At 39.7% G+C, this 22,547-nt stretch overlaps 1 protein-coding gene across 8 annotated transcripts in view; it reads left to right on the top strand.

Annotated features, from left to right (window-relative positions):
• Positions 1–22,547, top strand: part of nfixa (nuclear factor I/Xa) — a 139,390-nt gene that overhangs the window by 5,496 nt on the left and 111,347 nt on the right. For 7 of the 8 annotated variants that reach the window (XM_088418532.1, XM_088418539.1, XM_088418535.1 and 4 more), the window contains exon 2: positions 6,647–6,730. In XM_088418532.1, coding sequence (XP_088274658.1) covers positions 6,647–6,730 — 84 coding nt within the window. Of the gene's footprint in view, positions 1–6,646; positions 6,731–14,165; positions 14,316–22,547 lie in introns of those variants that run through there. The other variant, XM_088418534.1, reaches the window with a different exon arrangement.

A 22,547-nucleotide genomic window follows, 5' to 3' on the forward strand; every position in this document is an offset into this window, starting at 1 on the left:
CCCATTTCTATTTCTCATGAAAAGTGTAATATTTTGAACCAAAAGCATTTGTATTACACCATGACATAACGCTGTGTCATGCAATTTGATTTCTTTTCACATCAACGTTACATTTTGGCATGACAATACAAGTTTTTTCATGAACGTGCTACATTTTGCCTCAAAAATGCGTGGTTTGGAGGCCACGTTGGGAAGTAAGGCCAATGGAACTGGAGTTTATCTGGTGTACAGAGGTGGTGTGGAGTGCAAGCAGCGTGGCAGAAAAAAATGTTGCAGGCTGGAACATTCTGTGTTACGATTGGCACGCCATTATCGAAAGGCAGCAGTTACGGACGAGCCTGTCGGGCAAGATCATGATAGTTTACAGGCGGGGTGCCAGCCTGAGCCGGTGTTCAGGTGTGTCACAATGTGTGCAAACTTGTTTCCCCTCACACTTGAGTGCGAATGTTATCTGCTTTACTTTCGGGATGAACTTAGATACCTGTGCTCACATCCACTAATAGCATACTAGAATTTCCCTTTGTTGTGTCGCCAGTGTCCTCGTTTAACACAACGCAAGCCAAAGCGCTGACATAGGTCTGATATAATCGCAAATGGCGATGTTAGATTCCACCTTTTATATGACCGATACCAGTGCCAATATTCGCTTTTTGGGTGGTCACCGAAACCAAACAACCAATACCACTAGTTACTAAAAGTGTAGTAGTTTAAATTCAATTAACATGACTTACTCTGATTCATGATTCATTTGTGATAAATGAAGAAAATACAAAAAAAGGACAACTCCCTAAATTTAAACATTTGTTCAAAATAAATAAAAAAAAAAAAAAACATGTTCATCCTTCAAGCTCTATAATTAAAAAAGAAAAAGGCTGGTCGATACAGCTGTTTCAACAGTTAACCACTATGCAAGTACTCCAAATCAACCAATATTGATAAAAAATGATTTACCTTTTCCAAATAAGAAACAAATATTAAATGGAGTAATGATAAAATGTAACCATCAAGAGGAAAACCAGATTTTAAAATATAGCTACATTCAGTATAAGCACACAAAAACAGGCAACATGTGAAAACAGCAGTATTTTCAGCTTCTGTACTTGGTCGCGCTGTGCCGTGACATCACCAACACAGCCGTTATGGAAAGTCATGCCTGAGTAGCAGGGCGCACAAAACCAAATAATGGAGGAAATTCAACTGTCTGTCGTCATTTAAAGCAGTCTTGTCGCGTTATGCAAACTCTCGTGATGCACGAAAGCCATTACAAATTTAAATCCAACGTTTCACTTGGCTTCTATTGAATGGAGTTTGACAATCGCGGATCTGGTGATTGTGTGAGCATTAAAAGTGGCACTTCCCTATCGCAGCTCCCACTCATGTTGAAGCCGTGATAAATATTTCTGCTGCCTTCCTACTAAAGAGATCAACAACGACAAATATGGCATTCAGTCATGTCTTCTTCCGTGAATTAAATGAGCCAACCAGGAACAATTATTCATTCAAAACAGAAAGCAACACAACACAAAATTTCAGCATATCACTAAAACAAAACATAAAAACAAAAAACAAAAGAAGATCAAATCCAAACAGTATGTACAAACTATATGAATTCATGCACACATATTACTCCATACCCCTGATATCGACCCTGATTGATTTGAATCAGATGTTTTGGGGAAAGTAACCTGAAAAACATCCCCTACTTAAGCACTGAGCAACTGAAATGTCATTTTCATTTGACAGCAAGTGGCAAAAATGGTCGCCTCTGAAAATGGATGAAAACAGGTGCGTTCTGCTGCTTAAGTCATAGTCTACAAATGCAAGACTAATCACGATGCTATGTTCAAAAAAATGGGGGTGCAACAAACTTATTGTGAATAACATTTCTGATTTGACTTCCCCACATCAGAAATTAAACTGTTGTACACTCTCACTCAAGTGCATTTTTGGGAACAAAAATGTTATACTAAGCAATAAAAAGATTAAGTTTAGCCACAAAACAAGTCCACTGAATTATTTTGGTCGTGGGTGGATGAATGTGCATGATGTATTTTTCCATTCTAATAAAGTAATCAGACTTGGGGCATACTATATTTTGAATATGATTACAGTAGTTGTAATACCCCATTTATAGGCCGCACCTGTGTACAGCACACATCGCTTATGTGGCTGACAGTTGAAAAATAAAATCTTAAATTTTTCCCACCCGTACTTTTGACTTTCATTTTGGGGAAAAAATTGGATCCTATACACGGGGAATTACAGTATATTTATTACTAAGTTAAGAAGTATCTATTCTATGTTGTCAGGCTTGGCTGTACGCGTGACCTCCACCCTCAAGTGGAGTGAAATCATTAAGACCTACTCATCCATCTATCTGCCCCTCATTTTTTAATGTAACCCCGTCAGTTTCTCATCTCCTTTCTCACCCGCCCCTCATCCTCCTCTTGAGACGTCGGTGTGAAAAATAGCATTTTTCCAACATATCTCCTGAGGTAGCTTTGGCAGGCGCTCACACGGCGGCCATGTCTGCCTTTCATACATCCCCCTTGCCGGCGACGCCCGCCCGCCCGCCGCCCACCCGCCCGTCCGTCCGTTTGCCTGCCCGGTATCTTTTGAAGAGGTTGCCATTTCTCACAAGTTGGCTGGACTCACTTTTTTTTCTTTTTTTTGTCCCATCACCCACCAACTCCTTCATTTTTTTAACCTGTACCTGAAATGGACAATTTTTGCTGATGGCAACAAATCAGCCTTATAAAAACACATTTCAACAGCTATTGCTCGAATGGCTTGTGGAAGATGTGTGTTCACCTGCAAGTACGTGATGCATTGATATGTCGCCATTCATGCGCTTTCAAACGGTGCCATGTGAGAACAAATTCCACAACCGGGGCCCTTCATACAATGCTCTGTAGAGTTGTGTGTTTCAGTGTGCAAGTGTATACTTGAGTTAATGTGTGAGCATTTTAGGGGTAGAATTTGGCCATATGGTGATGAACACATACAGTAGCAACGGAGAGGAGGGCTGGATAGAAATAACGTATAAAAAGAAGCGGTTCTTTTGAAATGATCGATCAGATGGCTGAGACAAAAAAAAACAACCAAAAAAAATCTAAATCACTTCCCCCTGCATATTTGTGGAGTGGGAAAATGTGTCTCAATTAACACATTTGCATGGGGCGATGATGGCGGACTCCAAATAGGTCACTGACTCAATTTCCCGCCTCCGAATCTCTTCCCTCTAAAATGTTAATTAAGGAGGGCTTTGAGATTTTTCTGCTCAGGGCTGTCCATATGGGCCGGGCATATGTTATATGTATATATAGTACAATTCATAATTCATACAGCACCGCGGGAGGGAACGTTTGAGGGCCTGCAGTTTTTATTTTTTTGGAGGAGGGGTTACTACAAAGGGGATTCAGTATGTTCGGGCCTCCCAAGTGGCAGGTAGTGAGCTTAGCCTATTTATTAGTTTCATGTTATTCACTGTTTCACAATGGGATCAACACCTGTTTCTCGGGCGGATGACTTAAAAGCGCATTAGAATGGCGGTGTGCCGCTTGCCTAATAGGAAATGAATGCAAGACATGTTTTGTGTTTTCACTCAGATTATGTGATGTTCCAGGAGACTGTTGTCATTTAAGTTTTAACAGTGTCCTCTAAGGATCTGGTACCTACAACGCAGCGGCAGTTTGTTCCTAATATTTCTTTTGTCATTGCTGTTGTGGTGAATGAATTGGATTGTTGAACCAATTGTGGGCCAACTGGTTGATTATGATGATTCACGTCGCTACTCTGAAGTCCAGCCAAAGGTATCAGGAGGTGCTACTCACAGGAGGTGAGAATGGAAAGCAATGTATGGAGTTAGCGCCCACTTTAATGTTCTCGGATTGTTTTCAAAGAGGTTGCTTGATTTTGCACATCATCAACGCAGGTTGACATTGTCAAGGGAAAAGACAGAGGGCTTCCACAAGCCATTTCCATAAAATGCAGTGTTTCCCGGCTATAACACAGTACTGCTTTCGTTTTTAAAGTAGAAAAAGTTGCCTTGACTTTTTTTCATAACAGAATACTATGTCTGTAGACATGGATTGCATTATAACTTTAACGATTGCAACTGCCACAATTCGATGCATACGTTTATACCATGAATATGCAAGTTAATTGCAGTATCTGGAGTCCAAACCGGGTGGCGGCAATGCGTCTAAATCGGTTTGCCACCCAGGAATAAGCAAAAAATACAAAGAAAAAAATCGCTTCTTGGCAACTTCAGAAACACACAGGAGATTGAAGCCCCTCTCCAGTGGGCTCTTCATGGATTGCTGTTCGGTCGGTCAAGCACTTTAGGAAACATAAACAAAACAAGAGCTGCTGAGAATAGTTCCAGACGCAATCAATCGATACATTGATGGAAGCAATAAATGCCGTGAACACTTATTCAGCGAGGGTCTGATATGCCATATTTTTTTTGGACTACAAGTAGCAGTGTCTTTTCATTGTTTGGCCTGTCCTACGACTTATGTTTTGGTTTCTTCGTGATGCATTATTAAAATTATTTTTACTTTTTAAAAATTGAATGACTAAAATAAATGGTTGTTCACTGCAGAAATGTCTTAAGATAAATCATTAAAAATGGGGGAGGAGGGGGATACGGCAGCCTGACCCCTGATTGCATATTTTATTGACTTAGTGATGTGTCCAAAAAAATGTGTCCTTTTTGTGCCTTTGGAAATGAATGTTGCTCTGCATAATCTCAACTGAGCCAGTTGTCCCAATGCCACCCTCCTACCGCACACATATTAATCATCAAAATGGGGCACGGCAGCCAATGGAAATGAATCTTGACGTCACTCTTATGGGCTCTGTGTAGGCCAATCAGAACAAGCACCTGACGCTGTCTCTGGCCAAGTCGAGCCAATCGGGGAAGCCACCCCACACACCTTATTTGTTGCGCTCTGGTTGGCTGGCCTCTGGGTTTGCACAGGTGCCATAGATCTGGGTGGCCAATTGGAGGCGTCACTGGACACATGTGACCTGGCAGGAGTCTGACGTACTGTAGTATAATACAGCACATAGAAGTAGCGTCTTATCAGCAGGCCTCTTTGCCGCCATCCAGTCGGAACAATGGGCAGTGTGTTGCCTCTGCAAGCAATGTTTATGCACTAATAAAGATGATTAGAAAATCACACAATTGCCAAAAAATGGAATGTTTGTGAGTGCAGATTATCTGTAATAAAACAGCAAGGGGGGGAGCGAGGGAGCCGCAAGGCCTCTCGTTGCGAAGGATATGAATAGCCTTTGTTTTCGCCACAACTCGGAGCTGTGCGGTCTGCCAGCGTCTGGCTCTTATTATGGGGTTTGTGTCTGCGCGTCTGCTTAAGCGGCACGCACGTGGACACCCGTGTGCATGTGTCTATGTAAATATGTGCAGGTGATTACATTTTTGTATATACCCATTTAAACAATTTCTGTGGGCTCGTGTTGTGGCAAAATAAATGTGTCACGGGGTCCCGGCTGGCACAAGAGCCCCTGTTTGCTTTTTTTATCCGTTAAAGTTGTGAAATGAAATAGGATTTTGCACAACGGCGCGACGGCTGTGGGATTTGGGCTCCCTTCGGCTAAGCGGAGAGGGATAACTTGATCCAATCAGGCGTACCGCTGCGAGGAGAGCCCATTTCACAGCACCGGGCTCTGCCAGAACCCCGTCTTGCTGGCCTGCTTGAACCAGAATACAAATGAAGCTCGCTGAATGCACACATGCATGTATACGGAGCTGTACTTAAAAACTGGGCTGACTTTAGATGGTGCACGAGCTGTTTGTCACTTTAGATTTTGTTTTGTTGCTAGAAAAAAATGTTCAAGATTGTCCGTGGTGTTGTATTTAATTACGACGATAGTAACTTTGAAGTAAGGTTTGCATCAAAGTTTTTGACCCAAGTAAGCTTTCTTGCAGGGCCAAAATTTGCAAACACTACCTGTACTGACACAAAGACAAAGATATTTTAAATCTTGTGTCTAATTGAGCAGTGTTTTACTTTTCCATAATCACTCCATAAAAATTGACTTTCAAACCATTTGCAATCTTGAAACCTAATTTTAACACTATTGAAAACAGTTTTTTTAATATTATTTTTTTTTTTTCTTGATCAAACTTGGCAATGCATTACACAGAAAAAAAGGTGCACCTAAACTTTTCCCACTCTTTTTAATTCATTATTTCATTTCATTAATCTTTTTTTTTTTTTAGTGATTAAATTCACAATGATATCATACTACTAGTTCTCCGCCTTAGAGTTACTACAATGCTCGGTAGACTTTCCCTGCTTAATTTGGGTGAAAATTGGGTACATTCTGAGCTTGTCACCAGACAGAAAGATGATTAATTCTGATGTTAAAACTTTTGAAATGGGAGGAGGGTCTCTGCTCCCTAAAATTGTCATAGCAACGATGTACTAGCTCATCCAGCTAAAGCCATGTTGGACTTCTTTAGACCATATGACTCAACAGCGTCATAGTACCATCCATTTTTCCTAAATACCTTGATGAATTGCTGAGTTCTACACAACTGACAGACCTTTTAACACTTACTATGCAGAATGTATGATACTGAGTGTATTTCACAATATTTTCTTCTTCTTTTTTGCAGGCTGCCGATGCTTACCTAGTGAACGACGATCCTGTCCGAGGCCCAGGGGTGCCTGAATGTTTCCTTGTGTCTGATACATACAGGGTATACATACACAAACGCATGCTCACTCACACACACGCAGACACACACACTGACGAATGAACCGCAAACACAAGTGATTCATTTTGTAGCCACACAAACAAGTTAAATGGATGAACATGATCTACTCTAGCTTGACTCACTGTGGTTACAATTTTTTTTAGTACTCACATACTCCACACACCTCGACAAACATATTTAAGGCCTTTTGGACTATGCGTGTTCTCACAGGAATTTCAGTGGATTTTCAATGGACTCTATTTGGAACTATTTTAGAAACATTTTTAAACAATTTAATAGCAAATGGTATATGATGTGATTACAATTACATGCTTAAAAATAGTCCAATTAAAATAGAGTGTAAAGCTTTCTGTTCAGTTGTACTAAATTCTATTGGATGTTGCATACTTCCAGTGTCATTTTACAGCCGAAAATCTCTTCCTGCAAGCCATTAAATGATTCGTTACGACATGAAAGGAAAGCATCTTAAAATTGCATCTTTTCTGTTATACATATACTCTCTCACACATTATTGATGTTTTTTAGTGTTGATTTGCCAAGGCTGAGTTTCAACTTTAGTGGGACTGAACATGCAAGCTAAAGCACAATGTTGACCAGTAGGGTAGATTTTCTGCTCTGTGTGTTTACCATTGTTTAATACAGTTTGGTAATATGAGTTAAGTGTAATACTACTAGAAAAAAATGTGTAATTTTAAATGAATTACGGAAATTTTAGTGCTATCAATTGATCTTTTTTTTTAAAACTAAATAATCACAACATTTACCATATTTTTTTAAAACTAAATAATCACAACATTTACCATAATTAAAGTAAATCATATTTTTCAACAACTATTTTTTGTAAAGCTTGGAACTGATATTTACCTGGGTAAGATTTTAGAATTAATATAAAATTATCAAATAAAACATAAGGTTTCAAAGACTTTTGGTATAGCTTACTTTGATTATTTAGTAGGATTGTTTTCCTGTGAAATACAACTTGTGTACATTTTTTTTGTTATAGTCCTCATGGAAAAAACAATCTCCCTCAAAGCACAAACGGTGTTTGAACTTAATCGTGCAAAGTATGCGTTTTTTTTTTTTTTTAAGTTTTCCATTGAGCCGTCAAGCAACTTTTTAGGTAAAATTATGCAAACGTCTATCTTTGTGCCAGTGACTCTCCCCTAAGCTTGCTTGAATAGTTAGCAGAGTTCAGTTGTCACAGGAATTAAAAAGAATTGAGTTAACTGTGAACTTGTTAGTGCTTTTAAATTTCCATTGATCTTTTTGACAGCCTAGTTACTTTTTTAAGCGTGTTTTTGAGACATCTTAAGTATTCGCAATATTTTAGCCAATTGCTTTTGTAATTAGTTTGAAGTGTAAAAAGGATTGTAGCCAACCTTATTTATGAAGACCTATATTTTCTCCCTGTGATGCATAAGCAAAAAACGTGATCTAATCTAAAGCAGCCGAGCTGAAAACGTGAGCTGCCATTGCACACAGTAAACACTTACTAAAAAGCAGCAGGCCTGACACATTGCTTCAAACGTACACACGCACCGAGATTGCAAACAGACCCATTACATCTCCTGAATATGAGGTGCTTGTTAGCCATAATGGTCAGTCTGACTCCATATGGTTGTACGTGTAATTTACGTACATGACCGGCATGCTCACGTAAACAGTATTTGAAACGGAGCTACAAGCACCTGCCTGGCACATTGAGCCTACTAGTGGCGATATCAGCCTAGGCTTTTAACATTCTGACTAACCACAGGAGATGGTAAACATAAAATGCGCGGCCAGCGGCGCGTGTCAACGGGAGACCACAACACGCTCAAGTGTTGTCACACCATGTGGTTTTTCCTCGTGTGGCAAACACAAGTCTCGGAAACCGCCAGAGTTCAAGAGAGGGGGCTTTTGCTTAGCGTGCCGGTCAAGATGGGAAACACGGAGTTCGGTCTGGACGTGAGTTTTGGAGTTTTGGAACTATTCCTCTGGTTGTTTTAGTTTATGATTTGCATGCCGGAGTGGCTGTGAAATGGGTGTCTAGGCTCCACTACGGTTACAAACAAATAGGGCTGGTTGGGTTGGAAACTGTCGAGGAAGCATGTAGATGAGAAATCGTGACATGGATAACTGTGGTTGGGCTTCGCCATTCCGAGATTTGGGTCTCTGATTCGATTCTGAAAAGATTTGATTTGATTCAATTAAAAATGATATATGCATCAATCTACTTGTCTGCTTTGCAAGACAGAATGACAAGGGAGTGTCAATTATTTATTTATTTTACTTTTAATAATACTTTTAATAAGTTGCCCGAGTAAAAAGATATTAATATTTCTCACTACATAAATTGCACACAAGATATGGGAATAAACCTTTTCAAGTGAAAGGAAATATGTGCCAGGTTAGTAATCTGTGTAACTATGAGCATATTGGGAGCATTATCAGTCACAATCACTAGATAAGGGGTCACCAACCTTTTTAAAACTGAGAGCTACTCCTTTGATACTGAATAATATGAAGAGCACTAATTTATGTGAAGACGTCGATCATGTTCATGATTACGCACAATAATTAAGGAAGTAAACCAAGTGCAATACGTAAAGTAAATGTATTACATGTAGAATTGTTTGCAAAATTCATAGAAAATCACCAATAGTCTATCACTTGTAAGCTATTTGTAGAACAGCCCTGCGGGGTATTCATGTGATCTTTGGGGCCTACATAGTACCCGCTGGCACCACGTTGGTGACCCCTGCACTACATCCATGACAGTCAAAGGGCCTTCGGTTAGCACCAGAGTGCATTTCCTTTCATGGCTGTGTCACTTTCATTAGTCACACAAGTTTGCAAAGCGCAAAAAGATCACTACATTGCTTTCAACGGCCATATTAGACACTCTGGTTGTTTCGGACATTTCCTTCAGTCTCTTTGTAAAGCGTAATTTTTGTCTGCTACCATTCCATGGCATTGAAAGTGCGCAAATCTTTGCTTTCAATGAGGAGAAAGCAGTTGATTTGCTTCAGTTGTTTAACACAACAAATTGTGTCTCCAACATAGGATGGAAGCCGATAGCAAGTGGACATTTTAAATCTAAATCGAGATATATGTATATTCTTCTCTTTTTGGCTTTTCTCTTCAGGCATTGTATGATTGTGATGCTTTTTCATAATATCAGCTGTGATCTATTCTAATTCTAATCTAAACGTAACTCCATGGAGGTTGCTCATAAATTGGTGGTAACAGCTATTTGAATGTCGAAATTTGAGGAAGACACGTTAAATTTTCATCCTTCAGTGGTGCACATCCTTAACTAATACTTCATTTTCATATACGTTGATTACAATTTGCATATTTTTGGTCTTGGGAAATGAATGTCAATTTCTTAATCTCAGAAAATAAAATGAGAAAATGTTGGTGCTGAACCAGAAGCATGCACTGGTGGACCCTGCTTTTAGGTTGTAATGTCACTGTTCGTCACTAGATGGCAGACATTGCTTAGTTACATTGGCACCAGATAATGTGTTGTCCTGTATTACAGTGTGAATAGGCTTTAACAGAAGGTAAAATAAACAGCTATTGTAATTGTCTCCGTGCATATTTAACTACTGAGATCATTTAAACATTGTTGATAACCAAATCAGCAGCACGGAAGCTGGGACCCTCGCACAAATTAATCTGAGTGTTGTAAACACTGTGAAGTATAAGAACATGTTTTGCACAGGTCCATTTTTATGTTTGAAATTAAATTGAACTTTAAAACTCGGACTAGCTCCGGCAAGAAAATAAGGCAGGCTGGGTGGAACAAATAAGTTGTGTAGCTACAACTTATTTGTTCCCCCCAGCCTGTCTCATTTTCTTGCCGTCGCTACTCCGAGTTTTAAAGTTCATTTTAATGACCCTACATGGTTGTTTCTAAATCCCGCCTCTCTCTACATGTACAGTTTAGTAAATAAACACCCTTGTTCAAATTTTAAAGAAGCACTTAATCCAGCATAAATATAATAAATATTCTTTTAGTTATGCTTGTTCAGTGTGAAGCTTAACCAAAAATCACATACAATTATTGTGAATACAATACAATTCTAATCAAAAATAGAAATTGTATTTTGTGCAAATTTCATGTTTCTTTTTGTGTATTGAATGATGAACTGCTTGCTGGGATAAAATATTTGAATTTGAATTGTAAGATGTACTACATAATATGATTTAACGGACCCCGGCATGAGGACATTCGAATTTAAACTGGACCTATTTAACGTTTAACTAAATACCACTGATGAAGAGTGAAAAGCAGAAAGGGGTTTGCAGGAGAAAAAAAAGAAAATGAGCAAGAGAAGGGGTGCTTGACAGCTTTGGGGTTTGGACTCGTGCCTTGCTGGGGAGTGGTTTGGAACAAGGAACCACTAATGGAAAGAAATACACTCGCTACCCTTCACCTTTTTCACTCTTTCCCCCATTTTTTTTCCACTGTTGCTTGCCTATGTATCTTTGCGAGCAAGACGAAAGAATGCGTACGCGTGTGCGCTTACGCATGTGTGTGTGCATGCTCGCTGTGGTTAGTATCCCACATAGGCCGAGGTCTCGTAAAGCTCCGTTCCCCCCAAACCCCACTTGAAAAACTTGGCATTGAAGCGCGGGGGTGACTTCAACATCCAAGACCGCACCCTATAGCATGCACACACACTCAGTGTTTTTCGCACAGTACACAATACTCCTGCACACACTCGGGAGGCAGGGGCTTATGTGTAATTGCAGGCACTCTGCCTGCATATATGAGTTTGATTAGGCCGAGGAGCAGGGAGCGGGTAAGGATAAAGCCCAAGGCTGATTAGAACCAGAGAGTATCACTTGCATACAATGGGTGTCGCGTTGGAGCGGCTGTGGACCACTCGGTCCAAGTTCAGGTATCAACTGTCCGCGTGTGTTCTGGTTATTATACACAGGCGGGCGCGCTGCAATAGGAGCTTGACGTTGGTACACTTAGAGAAATGGAGGGAGTCGTAAATTACAAGCATCCAGAAAGCAAATGCGCATCTTGCAGTAAAACTGTTGGTTTCTTCAAAGCATGCCAGGAGGTCCGTAGAAACAGTCGGAATGTTTTTTTTATATTCTAAATATGATGTGGTGTCATTTATAACTTGCGTGCAAAGATAGTGTGGCTTCTCGAATCCACATTGTAAAAGTTAATTCGTGATGAATTTCGGTCGATGTTGGAGCCGGCGTTTCCTGCTACTGTAAATTAAACCGATTGCTGTCGTTCCATTGCAGTCACAAGTTAGCAAGTCAACAATGTCATAAATAAGGTAAAGAAATATTTTCTATATTTTGGTCCATTCTATAGAATGTCTAGACTGAGTCCGTTTTCAATAAGGGCAGTATTGTATCATAGAATGGGAGAAATCTAGTGTTGTTGTAGTGAACACTTAAAATTACCTCAAGCAACATTCGTAATTCAACAACTCAAACTGAAATAGAAAAACTCACTCATATTAATTAATCGTTCATTTACCTTCATTTTTAGCTTTTATTTTTTACCATAAGCCTTACCATAAGACCAAAACCCTTGTGTGGAATAAATCTGATGTTTCTTGTCATACAGATCAATTTATTGTTTGTGTCTTTTAAAGAATACATGGGAAGAGGACCTTGAAAAAAATAATAAGATAGTAAATCACAATTGCAATATTGAGGTGGAAAAACAAAATAATTTTCAGAACTGTTCAGCCCTACGAAAAACTACTACTCCCATTTAGTTTGAGTAGTTATAGGGGTTGTAATGGTCTTGTGGTCAGAACTCCCGTGCAGAGTGTGCTAGTATTGCGGTTTCCTTTTAACCATCCTCAATTGTTCAGTGATGTGAATGTAAGTGTGTGTGTTTGACAACCAGTCCAAGACAAACTAAGCTAAGATAGGCACTAGATCAATCCAATGAGGAACTCCCATCTCTTTACACATCAGTTCTTGGGTAGCCACACTTTTCAATGTAGTAGGAAAAAGCAAAAAATAAAAACATTAACACATTTTGTTTGATGTGGCATATCTCTAGAGAGGTTTACATTAAAAATCTTTACAGGTACAACAATATTAGCCGCAATATCTTCTACAAACTTGCACTATTGAAATGATAAGATCCTGTCTTTGAAATCTTATAACTTGCCCCGGGAAAGCTATCGTTTCCCACAAAACTGCCTGTTTTGTTTTGGCAGCACATAGACTTACTTCTTTTTGCCATAAAAAAAAAACAAAACCGATTTTTGGCAGTATTTTTCAAAGGGTGGTATGCCAGTTCCGGTGGTCCATGAAAGAATCACTGCCTAAATACAGTTCGGTTGTATTTAACTTTTAAGATCAATATCATACACTGGCATCATTTAGAATGGCCTGCTTTTTTCAAGTAACTTTCATGCGCATTTTAATTAAATCGTTAGGTACAGATTTTTCAATTTCCTGGACATTTGAGCTTTCTACAGCAATGCATTTTAATGTTTGGTTTTTTTGGAGTTGGCACTTCATATACTGTAAAAGTTGAAAACCAAAGTGAATAGCAGCCAACCTGCAACCTTAATGAGAAGAGCTGTCCAAAATAGATGGGTTTACAATTTTATTGGCCTTGTGAACTAAAATACAACTTTGTTGCTTTTACACTGTATACCTCTATTCTAGTAGGTAATGTTAAGGACATTTATAAGTCACGGAGGGTTATCTGATAGGCTGAAAACAGGCGACTGTTTAAAGGAAATGAAGAAATGAAATTACATGTTTAGATACTCATAATTTTGGACTCTTGCATTAGAGAGGGAGCGAAAACAAAGTGGAGACTTCAAATCTTGTACTATTTTAAGCATGGATGCATTGCTTTAATTACAGTACGAGACAAATGTTTGGAAACACCTTCCAATTCAAACACTCTCAAACATTCTAAGACCAAGAACTTCAAGATATTTTCGCTTGAATTTGTGTTTTTTGGTACTGAAAGATAAGTCAACCCAGGTAATATCTGGGCAAAAGTTAATTTGTAATTTCTTAAACATTGAAAAGAAAACATAAAAATAAAGACTATTTCCAAACTTTTCCCTAGTATTATGTTTGTTTTGTTGAGAATATGATGCACTCTTATAATACTGGAAGCTAGCATATAGTTTTTTGTTTGTTTGTTTGTTTGTTTTAAATCATGCTTTCCATATTGTGTTGAGTTCCGCAGATGGAAGCTCGGTAGTTTTCTAAGTTATAATAATAATAATTTAAAAAAAAAAACATCTTCGTACAGTAGCTTTACAGTTCTGCAAATGAGCGGAGGGAGGGGTGGGCAGTGAGAGTGAGGGGGGAGGGCATGCGCGAGGAAGGGAGGGCGGGAGCGAGGCAGAGCAGGGAAAAAAAGTTTCCCCTAAAAGTTGGTGCGGAGCTCAGCCGCACAGTGAGCGAGGCGGGGTTAGAGCCTGCACCGAGCCACAGCAGCGAAGCCACGGGCAGCCTTTGCAATGCGGCACCGCAGCGAACCTCCTCCATCCACGTTGACTCGCGACCGCTCCGACCGACACCTGTAGACTCAGCCATGTACTCTCCTTACTGCTTGACACAGGTACGAACTTTAATGTCGTTTTTTTTCTACAGAAAAATTGGACATTTTAACCGCTTTGCGGTTTGCCCCTTTTCCGGTGTTGTGCGCTGGAGGCTGCACGCCGGTTGCAGTGTGCTGCTCTCTGCCGCTTTTTCGCTTTGCTTCGCCCTGGAATTCTATGCACTTTTACCCTAGCGCTCTTCAACCTGAGCGCGACCTTGCGTTCCTTTTGTTTTGCGATATTTAAAAAAACGCCCCAAAGTGGCGCTTCGCTGTCAAAAGAAAATGGCGCGTCCCACACTTTATTTAATATTTTAATAAACATAATTTTGAAGTGCAGTCGAGTGGTGCGCAAGTGTTGGCGAATTACCGCGAAGTTAACGCAAGCTGCCTCGAAAGCACACAGACAGGTTTAACCGACTTGTTGCGTTCACGGACCTGAGGAAGTGGAGTTGAGCCTCGCGCTTACAGACACTGTCACAAACCCACTCGCGCACGCACAAACCCACGCACACGCGCGCCGCGGCCAAGGGCGATTTGGCGCTATCTTGGTGCGTTCACTGTCACGGTGAACGCCCCCCCTCCTTTTTTTTTGCACACAAAGTCTTTATTTAATTACCTAAAAAATATCGTAGATGCGTTTCGAGTGCTTGCGTGGCCATCATGTTGTGCGTTCAGGGTGCGAGATAAGTCACCGATATTTTCTAGGTACTATTATGTAGCTTTTTTATATTTCACTTTATTTTGTTAAATGAATAAATTGCATTAACATGGATTGGATTAGATGAATCACATGCCAATATGCATGCACTATAATTTAGTTTTTGGAGTTTGTTTTTCTTAGAATGAAAGTAATATGACCTTGACCCGTTTTTTTTTTATTTAATAAGAAAATAGATGTACTTTTGGTGGGGAAAAGGCATACACACTCATTCGTTCTATTTTACAGGCCTTGTAATACATATTGTAGGATAGCTATATGTTGTTCTAAAATAAAACTGAGGTTGCTTCTTAAAAATGACATTGAAGATTAATTCTATAGTGTGCAAGTACACGCAGCGGAAATATTTTTTTTTTTATATATGGATAAAAAAGATAATTAGATGGTTGACCTTAAGTTTTAAGGCATAGTGCCATAATCATCTTCATTTTAATTTCCAAACGATTTCCTTCCATGTAAATAATACACGCGTGCTTCTTTAAATGTATTGAATAACACTTAGTATAAGGATCAAATTATTTGTCATAATTCTAAGAAAGGACACAGCGAAGGTCATGCTTAGTGACCTTTATATGTAATTATATTTTCAGATCTGTTTCATATAATTCAAAGTGAAAAAAAATAGAAAGTGGACTTTAAAATTAAGATGATCTTATGATGATTGGGAATTTTTTTTCAGATTTAAACAAGTTTCAAGGTATTTAGATAAACCTTTTATACCCATTTTTATATTCCAGGTTAAAATTCAGCTTTTTTTAGCAAGCAACCTTTGCATTTTGCATGTGTGGGTAGCAGTGTAATTCCGTTTAATTCAGGACATTGCGGCAGGAAATGCCATTACTAACATACGATTTTCCTAACTTTTTAGAAAACATATTTTTGAGTCATGCTATATTTCCCCATGCTGGCTGCAATTTTACACTCCCCAAAATGTGTTAACTTTTTTTTTGGCCACCGCTTGGAATGGTTATTATATAAATCAGAAGATCCCTGTCCTGGAAAGGGCGCGCGCGTCTGTGTGTGTGTGTGTGCGTGTACTTGTGTGTGTGTGGGGCGTTTGTGTGTTTGTGTGTATTTCTACTCACTTCAGACTTTCCCTGCTGATTTTTTTTAACATATCTTCTGACCTTTTGTACAAGTGAAACACGATGCGAATCACTCTTGTGCATTTCTATAGATGTGTTGAAGTAGTCGTGTCACTTGTGTCCTATAATTGAGTCCTTTACATGGCCCTTGACCTTTCTGCGGTCTGTCACTGTGCAATGTGTGTTCGGCACATTCAGATTTCTTCATATTTAGCGGTAGCCCACAGATGATTTCCAAGCTAGTGTCCAACACCCCGGCGATTCAGGCTCATTAAAACGAATCGGACGAAATGGGCCACGCGTGCAGAGAATGATGGAACATGCTCCCGAAGATGAATATCAAATTTGAAGGGGGGGGAAAAATAGGTAGTACGGCATTTTTTGTTCAGAATCCACTCTTTAATGATGAAACGTGTAATTTACGCGCAACCACTCTTATTTTCTAGACGTAATTCCTCGATCGCACCGAGTAAATAATTTATGTTTCACAAAAAAGAGCGGTGTAAACACCCTTTGAGTGCATTATTAATAGCACTAAAGAGCTTTGTTGGAAATGGCCCTGCCCCAGTAGGTGCAGCCAAAAAAGTGCAACACTGGCAGCGGCTCACAGCCCTCGTGACGGCAAAAAAAAAGTTTGCATAAAGTTTTGATGTGATATGAAGGTTGCGGGGGCGTCTTTAATTAAAACTTTTATGTGCGGCGTTTTCAAATCAATTATCTCGGCTTCCAGTTAAGTCCCCGCCGACGCTGCCAACTTCCGAGGCTGAGTGCAAACTAATGAGATGAACAACTTTGCGCAGGAGATTGAGCAGTGGGGCCAAAGAAAGAACTTTTATTGTCTTCTATTCTCACTCATTAGCATTTCACGTATTTCATGGATTTCATATTTTATCCTTTTGATTGTCAGTAATATTATAAAATGAATATATCATATTTTCTATTTAAACGTGATTTACATAGGATGCATTAGAAGTGCTTTTGATTTATTTATTTATTGCACACGTAGTAGGGAAAATGAATGTGCAAAATACAAAATAATGATTTTTATTCACGTATTATCCTCCATCATAATTGTAGTTGAATGCCGAGAGAGGCTGTAAAACAATGGCTAACGATTAATTACATATCAGCATTTCATAGTAATCTTAAAAAATGCTTTATATTGTAGTTTAAATATGCAATTGGGCAATAGTGCTGTGGAATAAGCTTTGTGCAAAGCCTGGACATCATTGCTTTTCCCTCCATAATCTCACTTCTTCATATATCAGTAGAAACACGTATAAACATTTAATAACATGAGTTAACAACATAACATTAGTTTGAGCATCCACAGTGTTTGGGGAAAATGAAAATAATTAGTATGTAAATAATTTTTTTTTGAAATACTTTCGCTTGACAATAACACCCTCTCAGTATTTACTTATGAAGTATAAAATGTTATCTTTTTTCAACTGGTCCTCTTTCTAATGCTTAATGTTTGCTCCTCCACATTTACCCAGAACTGTTTGTTTAAAATATTGTTTTTGGCACGCTTTAGCAATAATGTGAAAGATTGATTCAGGGAAAATATTTTCTCTGACGTTGATGGTATTCCTATGAAAGCTTGTCTCAGCATTCACATATGCAACTTTTTTCTTGCCACACAAAAGCACCAGTGTGAATGACTGTCTCTCAGCACCCCCCCCCCCCCCCCCCCCCCCCAATCCAAATGTCTTTTATGTACATAAAAGCATTAGTGTGAGTTGAGGTTCGTCCCTCGGTATTCTCGCAATAACGTTCAGTTACAGAATAGAATAGTGATGTAACGCTGGAAAAAAAATGTTTATTTGGGACACTGTAGCCAAACCATGAATGCTAGCATTTTTTTTTTTTTTTTAGCTCTACGGTGACATTGCATTACTGTATTGTCAGACGCTTGACTTTCAGCCGCCTGTGACATAGTTAAGCAAAAGCCTCACATTCAGGCCTCATTCATGCAGTGTGATTGTGTGCATGCATGCATTTGTATTCTTCCCATGGAGCCACACGTATAAAGTAAAGTGGACCTCTGTTAGCTTGTAACATGCTAAATGTACAGACACAGACTGGCGCTTGGTAGGCCCAGCAAAGGCAGTAAAGAATAGGTTTGCTGTAGTGGAAGAAAGGCCGGCTGAAAGTGGGCAGAATTTGCTGCCAGGACGCTGGGCAGGCAGTGGGATGCAAGCAAGCAAGCAAGCAAGCAGGCAGGCAGGCGCAACCCAGGGGTACATTGTGTTCTTTTTATTTATTCATCTTTCCTTCTGCTTGCAAAGAAGGCCCACCTGACACGACTTGGCCACTTAGTACGAGCTGGTGAGCCACGATGTGTGCACGAATAGATTGTGAAGGGTGGCACAAATGAGCCATTTAGGAAGATTCATTCGTATTGCAAAGGAGAAAATATGATTTGTAGACTAGTTTTGTTGGGTGCCCCCCACCCCCCCAAAAAAAACAAACAAACAAAAAAAAAAAATGAATGCGTGAGACTTGGAGGTGCGCTGAATCCAGCAATGTGCTCATCCCTTATCTTGCACAGTCTCCCTCACTGCCCATTGAAAATGGATTTATCAAGCTTAGCCGAGGCACTTGGCACAGCAGAGCAATAGGTGGCTGTCCCCTGCATGGATGGAAATTATTGTGTATGCAGATATATGTGCACCCGTGTGAATATAGCCTCCCCCTTGCCTCCCAGTGCGGATTAGGTTTACGCTGATCTGTGGCCAGTGGAACCGGGCGGCCCCTATAGCTGTCTTGTGTTGCTTTGCGATAGAATTGAATTGAGCGGTCATGCACATGTATTCGCAGCAGCATCTGAAATGAGACGCAAACATCACATATGTTGCGAACAGATAGATAAAAGTGAGTCTCTGTGCTCTTCCTTTTGTTTGAGTCTCAGGACAATGGAAAGTGCCAACATTCATTGCATGGAATCTACATACTGATGTGAGATATGGACAAAATGATTCAACCTGATAATACATATACTGATATACTCTTTTAAAATTAATGGTCATCTTGGTTTTAGTTTCGGGGGTTGAGGTGGTGAATGTCATGTAAAATATAAACTGGCCATTAACGGCAAACTAATGGGTGTACTCAGCTTGTTTCTCTACTCACACAGATTTTAAGGCTGCTGTCATTTGCTAGCTCATCTTCTTGCACAGTTATGTTAGATTCACCTGGTATGGATATCAAACAGGTCAAGGATCCATTCCTTGTCAGTTTGTGGGTCCTTTTTGGCTGGGAAGTAGCGCTCGAAGTCCTCACCACGAGAAATCAGTATTTCAATCAGGACTCCCGTTAAAAACGTTCTTTTTCTACAAAGTTTTAGGCTTGTCACCAGTCTATTGACAAGTCCCTTTCCCCAAAGACATCAGTTTTTTTTTACCACATTTTATTTTGTGATTGAAAATTTGGTGCTCAAGTGACCAAAACGAATCCAAGAGAATCCATCCAGTTTTCAAAATAAAATGTTTTTCAAATTAAATATCGTTCAGATTCGGATAATACATAAAACCGAAATAATGCATTAATCCGAGCGCGGCCCATGTGGCGCGGTACCAATTGACCTGCGGTCCGGGATCCCTGCCTTAAAGGGATAATGTGTAATACGTAGACAGGTATCAATTTTAAAAAGCCGCTATAAATTTAAATAAGCTGTAAATAAATGCATCCTATCAAATCAACGTTTTTTTAATTGTAATCGTAGGTCTATTATCGCTATTTGTATAACATGGGGAGCGTCGCTCAGCATCGGAGGCTGTCATGTTTCTTTTAGCTATGGAAAGTAAAGGAGGAACATTTTTGCGATAGTAATCGAAATCACGTTTTGGAAGTCAGTTTGTGAGATGTGTGCAGTCGAGCAAATTTCTGAGTGGAATGCCAATCGCAAATAAAAACAGAAAAAAAAAAGAAGGAAGAAAAGGGGTGGTTCTGCTCCACACAGCACGAGTTTCACGACGATTGGTTTGGGATTTAGGATGACTAGTTCTTCTGCACATTTGATTTCACCCACCAAACACAAGATAAAACAGCAGCAAAGACATCACGACACCACAAGAATTTACCTTTGAAAGAACGGCCACAAAGAGCAACTGTGGATGCCTTGTATCACAAACGGCCTGCGGCATGTGTCGTGTTGTTGCCTTTTGTTAACCATGTGCCTGGATGGCTGTCCTGCTGTCTACTTGACTGGTAACAATTGTGTTGGATTTTTGCTATGAAGTCCATGTTGTGCAGCGCTTTTGTCAGTCATCGGGTGTCGGCGACTTCCCGCGTTTGGCTGGGGCCCCGTTTATGTCCACGGAAGCCTGGGGTAACTAACCGATCTCGGCATATTCGCCCAAGTTTTATAGATTCCACGCTATTGTGCACTGAAACTAATGGCGAATGGTTTTTGTATTTGCTCGCTCTCTCGCTCGCTTGACATACACTTCCAAACTATGGTCTCGCTGAGACACCCAAGTACAAACGCTGCATTCACATAACTCGTAAACGTCAATTCTTAATTTTACACAGTGCAGCTTTGAACCAGTATTTGCGGATTATGAAGTAGCAATCCTGTAGGTAGTGTATCGTGTCACTCCAAAATTCAGGAACTCATTTCATCTTGGACCATCGTGTATTCCAAGGGTGATCCTGCCCAAAGCTTGAACAATCAATCCTTGGATTGATTGTCCAAGTTTGTTAACCAATAAGATGGACGGTATTACCTGTTTAAATCCATTCAAATGGAACATTTTTTCAAGGTTGTTTAAACATACTAGAAAATGTGTTACTTAGGTGCACATTCAAAGAAGTTGCCAGTCATAATTGGTTACTCCACATTGGCAACACTTCGATTCCATTGATGTTCAAGGGAACTATTGTCTGACAATTGTGTTTGAAAAATATTGACTGACTTTACTATTGTTTTAGTGCAATGCTTCTCAATTCCTACCCTACCCTAAAGAAAGAGAAAACATTTCACGCCTCCTCACTCTCTGCAGTGACTTTAAATGAGATCATTAAAATTGCATAAGCATACCTAAAATTGTATCTTTTTATCATTAACAAAGGAAAAAGAAATGTAAATCAATTTTCAGCAAATTTTAACTACTTTTTACAAGGTACAGGATACAGGTTATTCTGAATCTGAAAAAAAATAGCTTCAAATGCATCAAAGTGCTCATAATTTTAAAAAAGTCGATTCTTGTTCAAACGAGAAATATTTTTTACCAACTGCACTGTTTAATGCAGAAAAAAGTAAATTAATACCGAATCGTAACAATATATTTATTTTCAAACAGTAACACCAATTTCTTAAATATTTGAACTTGTAGAAAAGGTATAAAACATCGTGTGGATTGTTTTTCTTGTTAATCATGAATTTGATCTAGAAAAAAAATGTTGCTGTTGCCAGTGTGGCTGCACACACACAAACATACACACACAAAGGTAATTTTTCAACTCTGGAGTTATATATTTTTATTTAGCCGCAGCTTCTTTTTTTTCATCACAAGCTTTGCAATTTTGTTGTTGGGCTTTTCATTTCACTTAAGGCAGGACATTGAAAACTTTCATCCATGAATTAAACATAGCAACAGCTGATAAGATGATCAAATGTTAGAAACGTGAGTCGCGCAGTTCGGCGCATCCCTCCTCTCGCAGCTGCTGGGGTTTGCCCCCCCCCCCCCCCCCCCCACTCCTCGTCAATTAGCTCTCTGTAAAAAAGGAGTGACGGTTAGAACTCGAAGGGCATTGTTGGGTGATGAGTTGGCCTTGTTGTTGTTGTGTTGTTGTTTGTCTCAGGCGAGCTCCTTTTTTTTCTCAGCCCCCCACCCCCCTGCCTTCTCTATCACCTATTGGTGTGTTTTGCGTTCCTTTTGATTTTCTCACAGGGTCTTTTGTGGGGGTACCCCCACTCAATAGGACAATGCAGCCTAGCGTGAAATTAAAGCTCTTAGCTAGTTTGGAGTTGCTCAAAAGAGGATTTTACACATGCATGCATTCATAGAGCCTCCCATGCGCTATAGATATAGCTAATTAGAGGAAGTACGCCCTATGTCGAGCATCAAGGGCCCAATTAAAAGAGTACCTCTGTGTGCAAGATCTAGGCCAGAGAAGCTCTGTGAAAGCATTTCTATGCCTCGTGAGTGTGTGCGTCTGTGAACTGTATGCATGCCTTCTTAATCCATGCGGGAAGAATGCGGACAAGACCGATATGAGAAGTTTCATTAACATATGCAGCGCGTAAATCAAGAAAAGAGTGGCGTTGATCATCGTGGCAGGCGAACGTCTGATTGGAAACAGACCGAGCCGCTCCTGCTGTCTCCTCCAAGTCTTGTTTTGGATGTAGTCCACACCCAAGATGTCTGTCACGCACACGCATCAGGCTTGCGTTAAATCACGTTGATAGTATGGCGCGTTTTTTTTTTGCATATTGCACTC

Source organism: Hippichthys cyanospilos, chromosome 7 (assembly GCF_059441005.1).
Source record: "Hippichthys cyanospilos isolate Australia breed blue-spotted pipefish chromosome 7, RoL_Hcya_1.0, whole genome shotgun sequence".
Classification (NCBI taxonomy): Eukaryota; Metazoa; Chordata; class Actinopteri; order Syngnathiformes; family Syngnathidae; genus Hippichthys; species Hippichthys cyanospilos.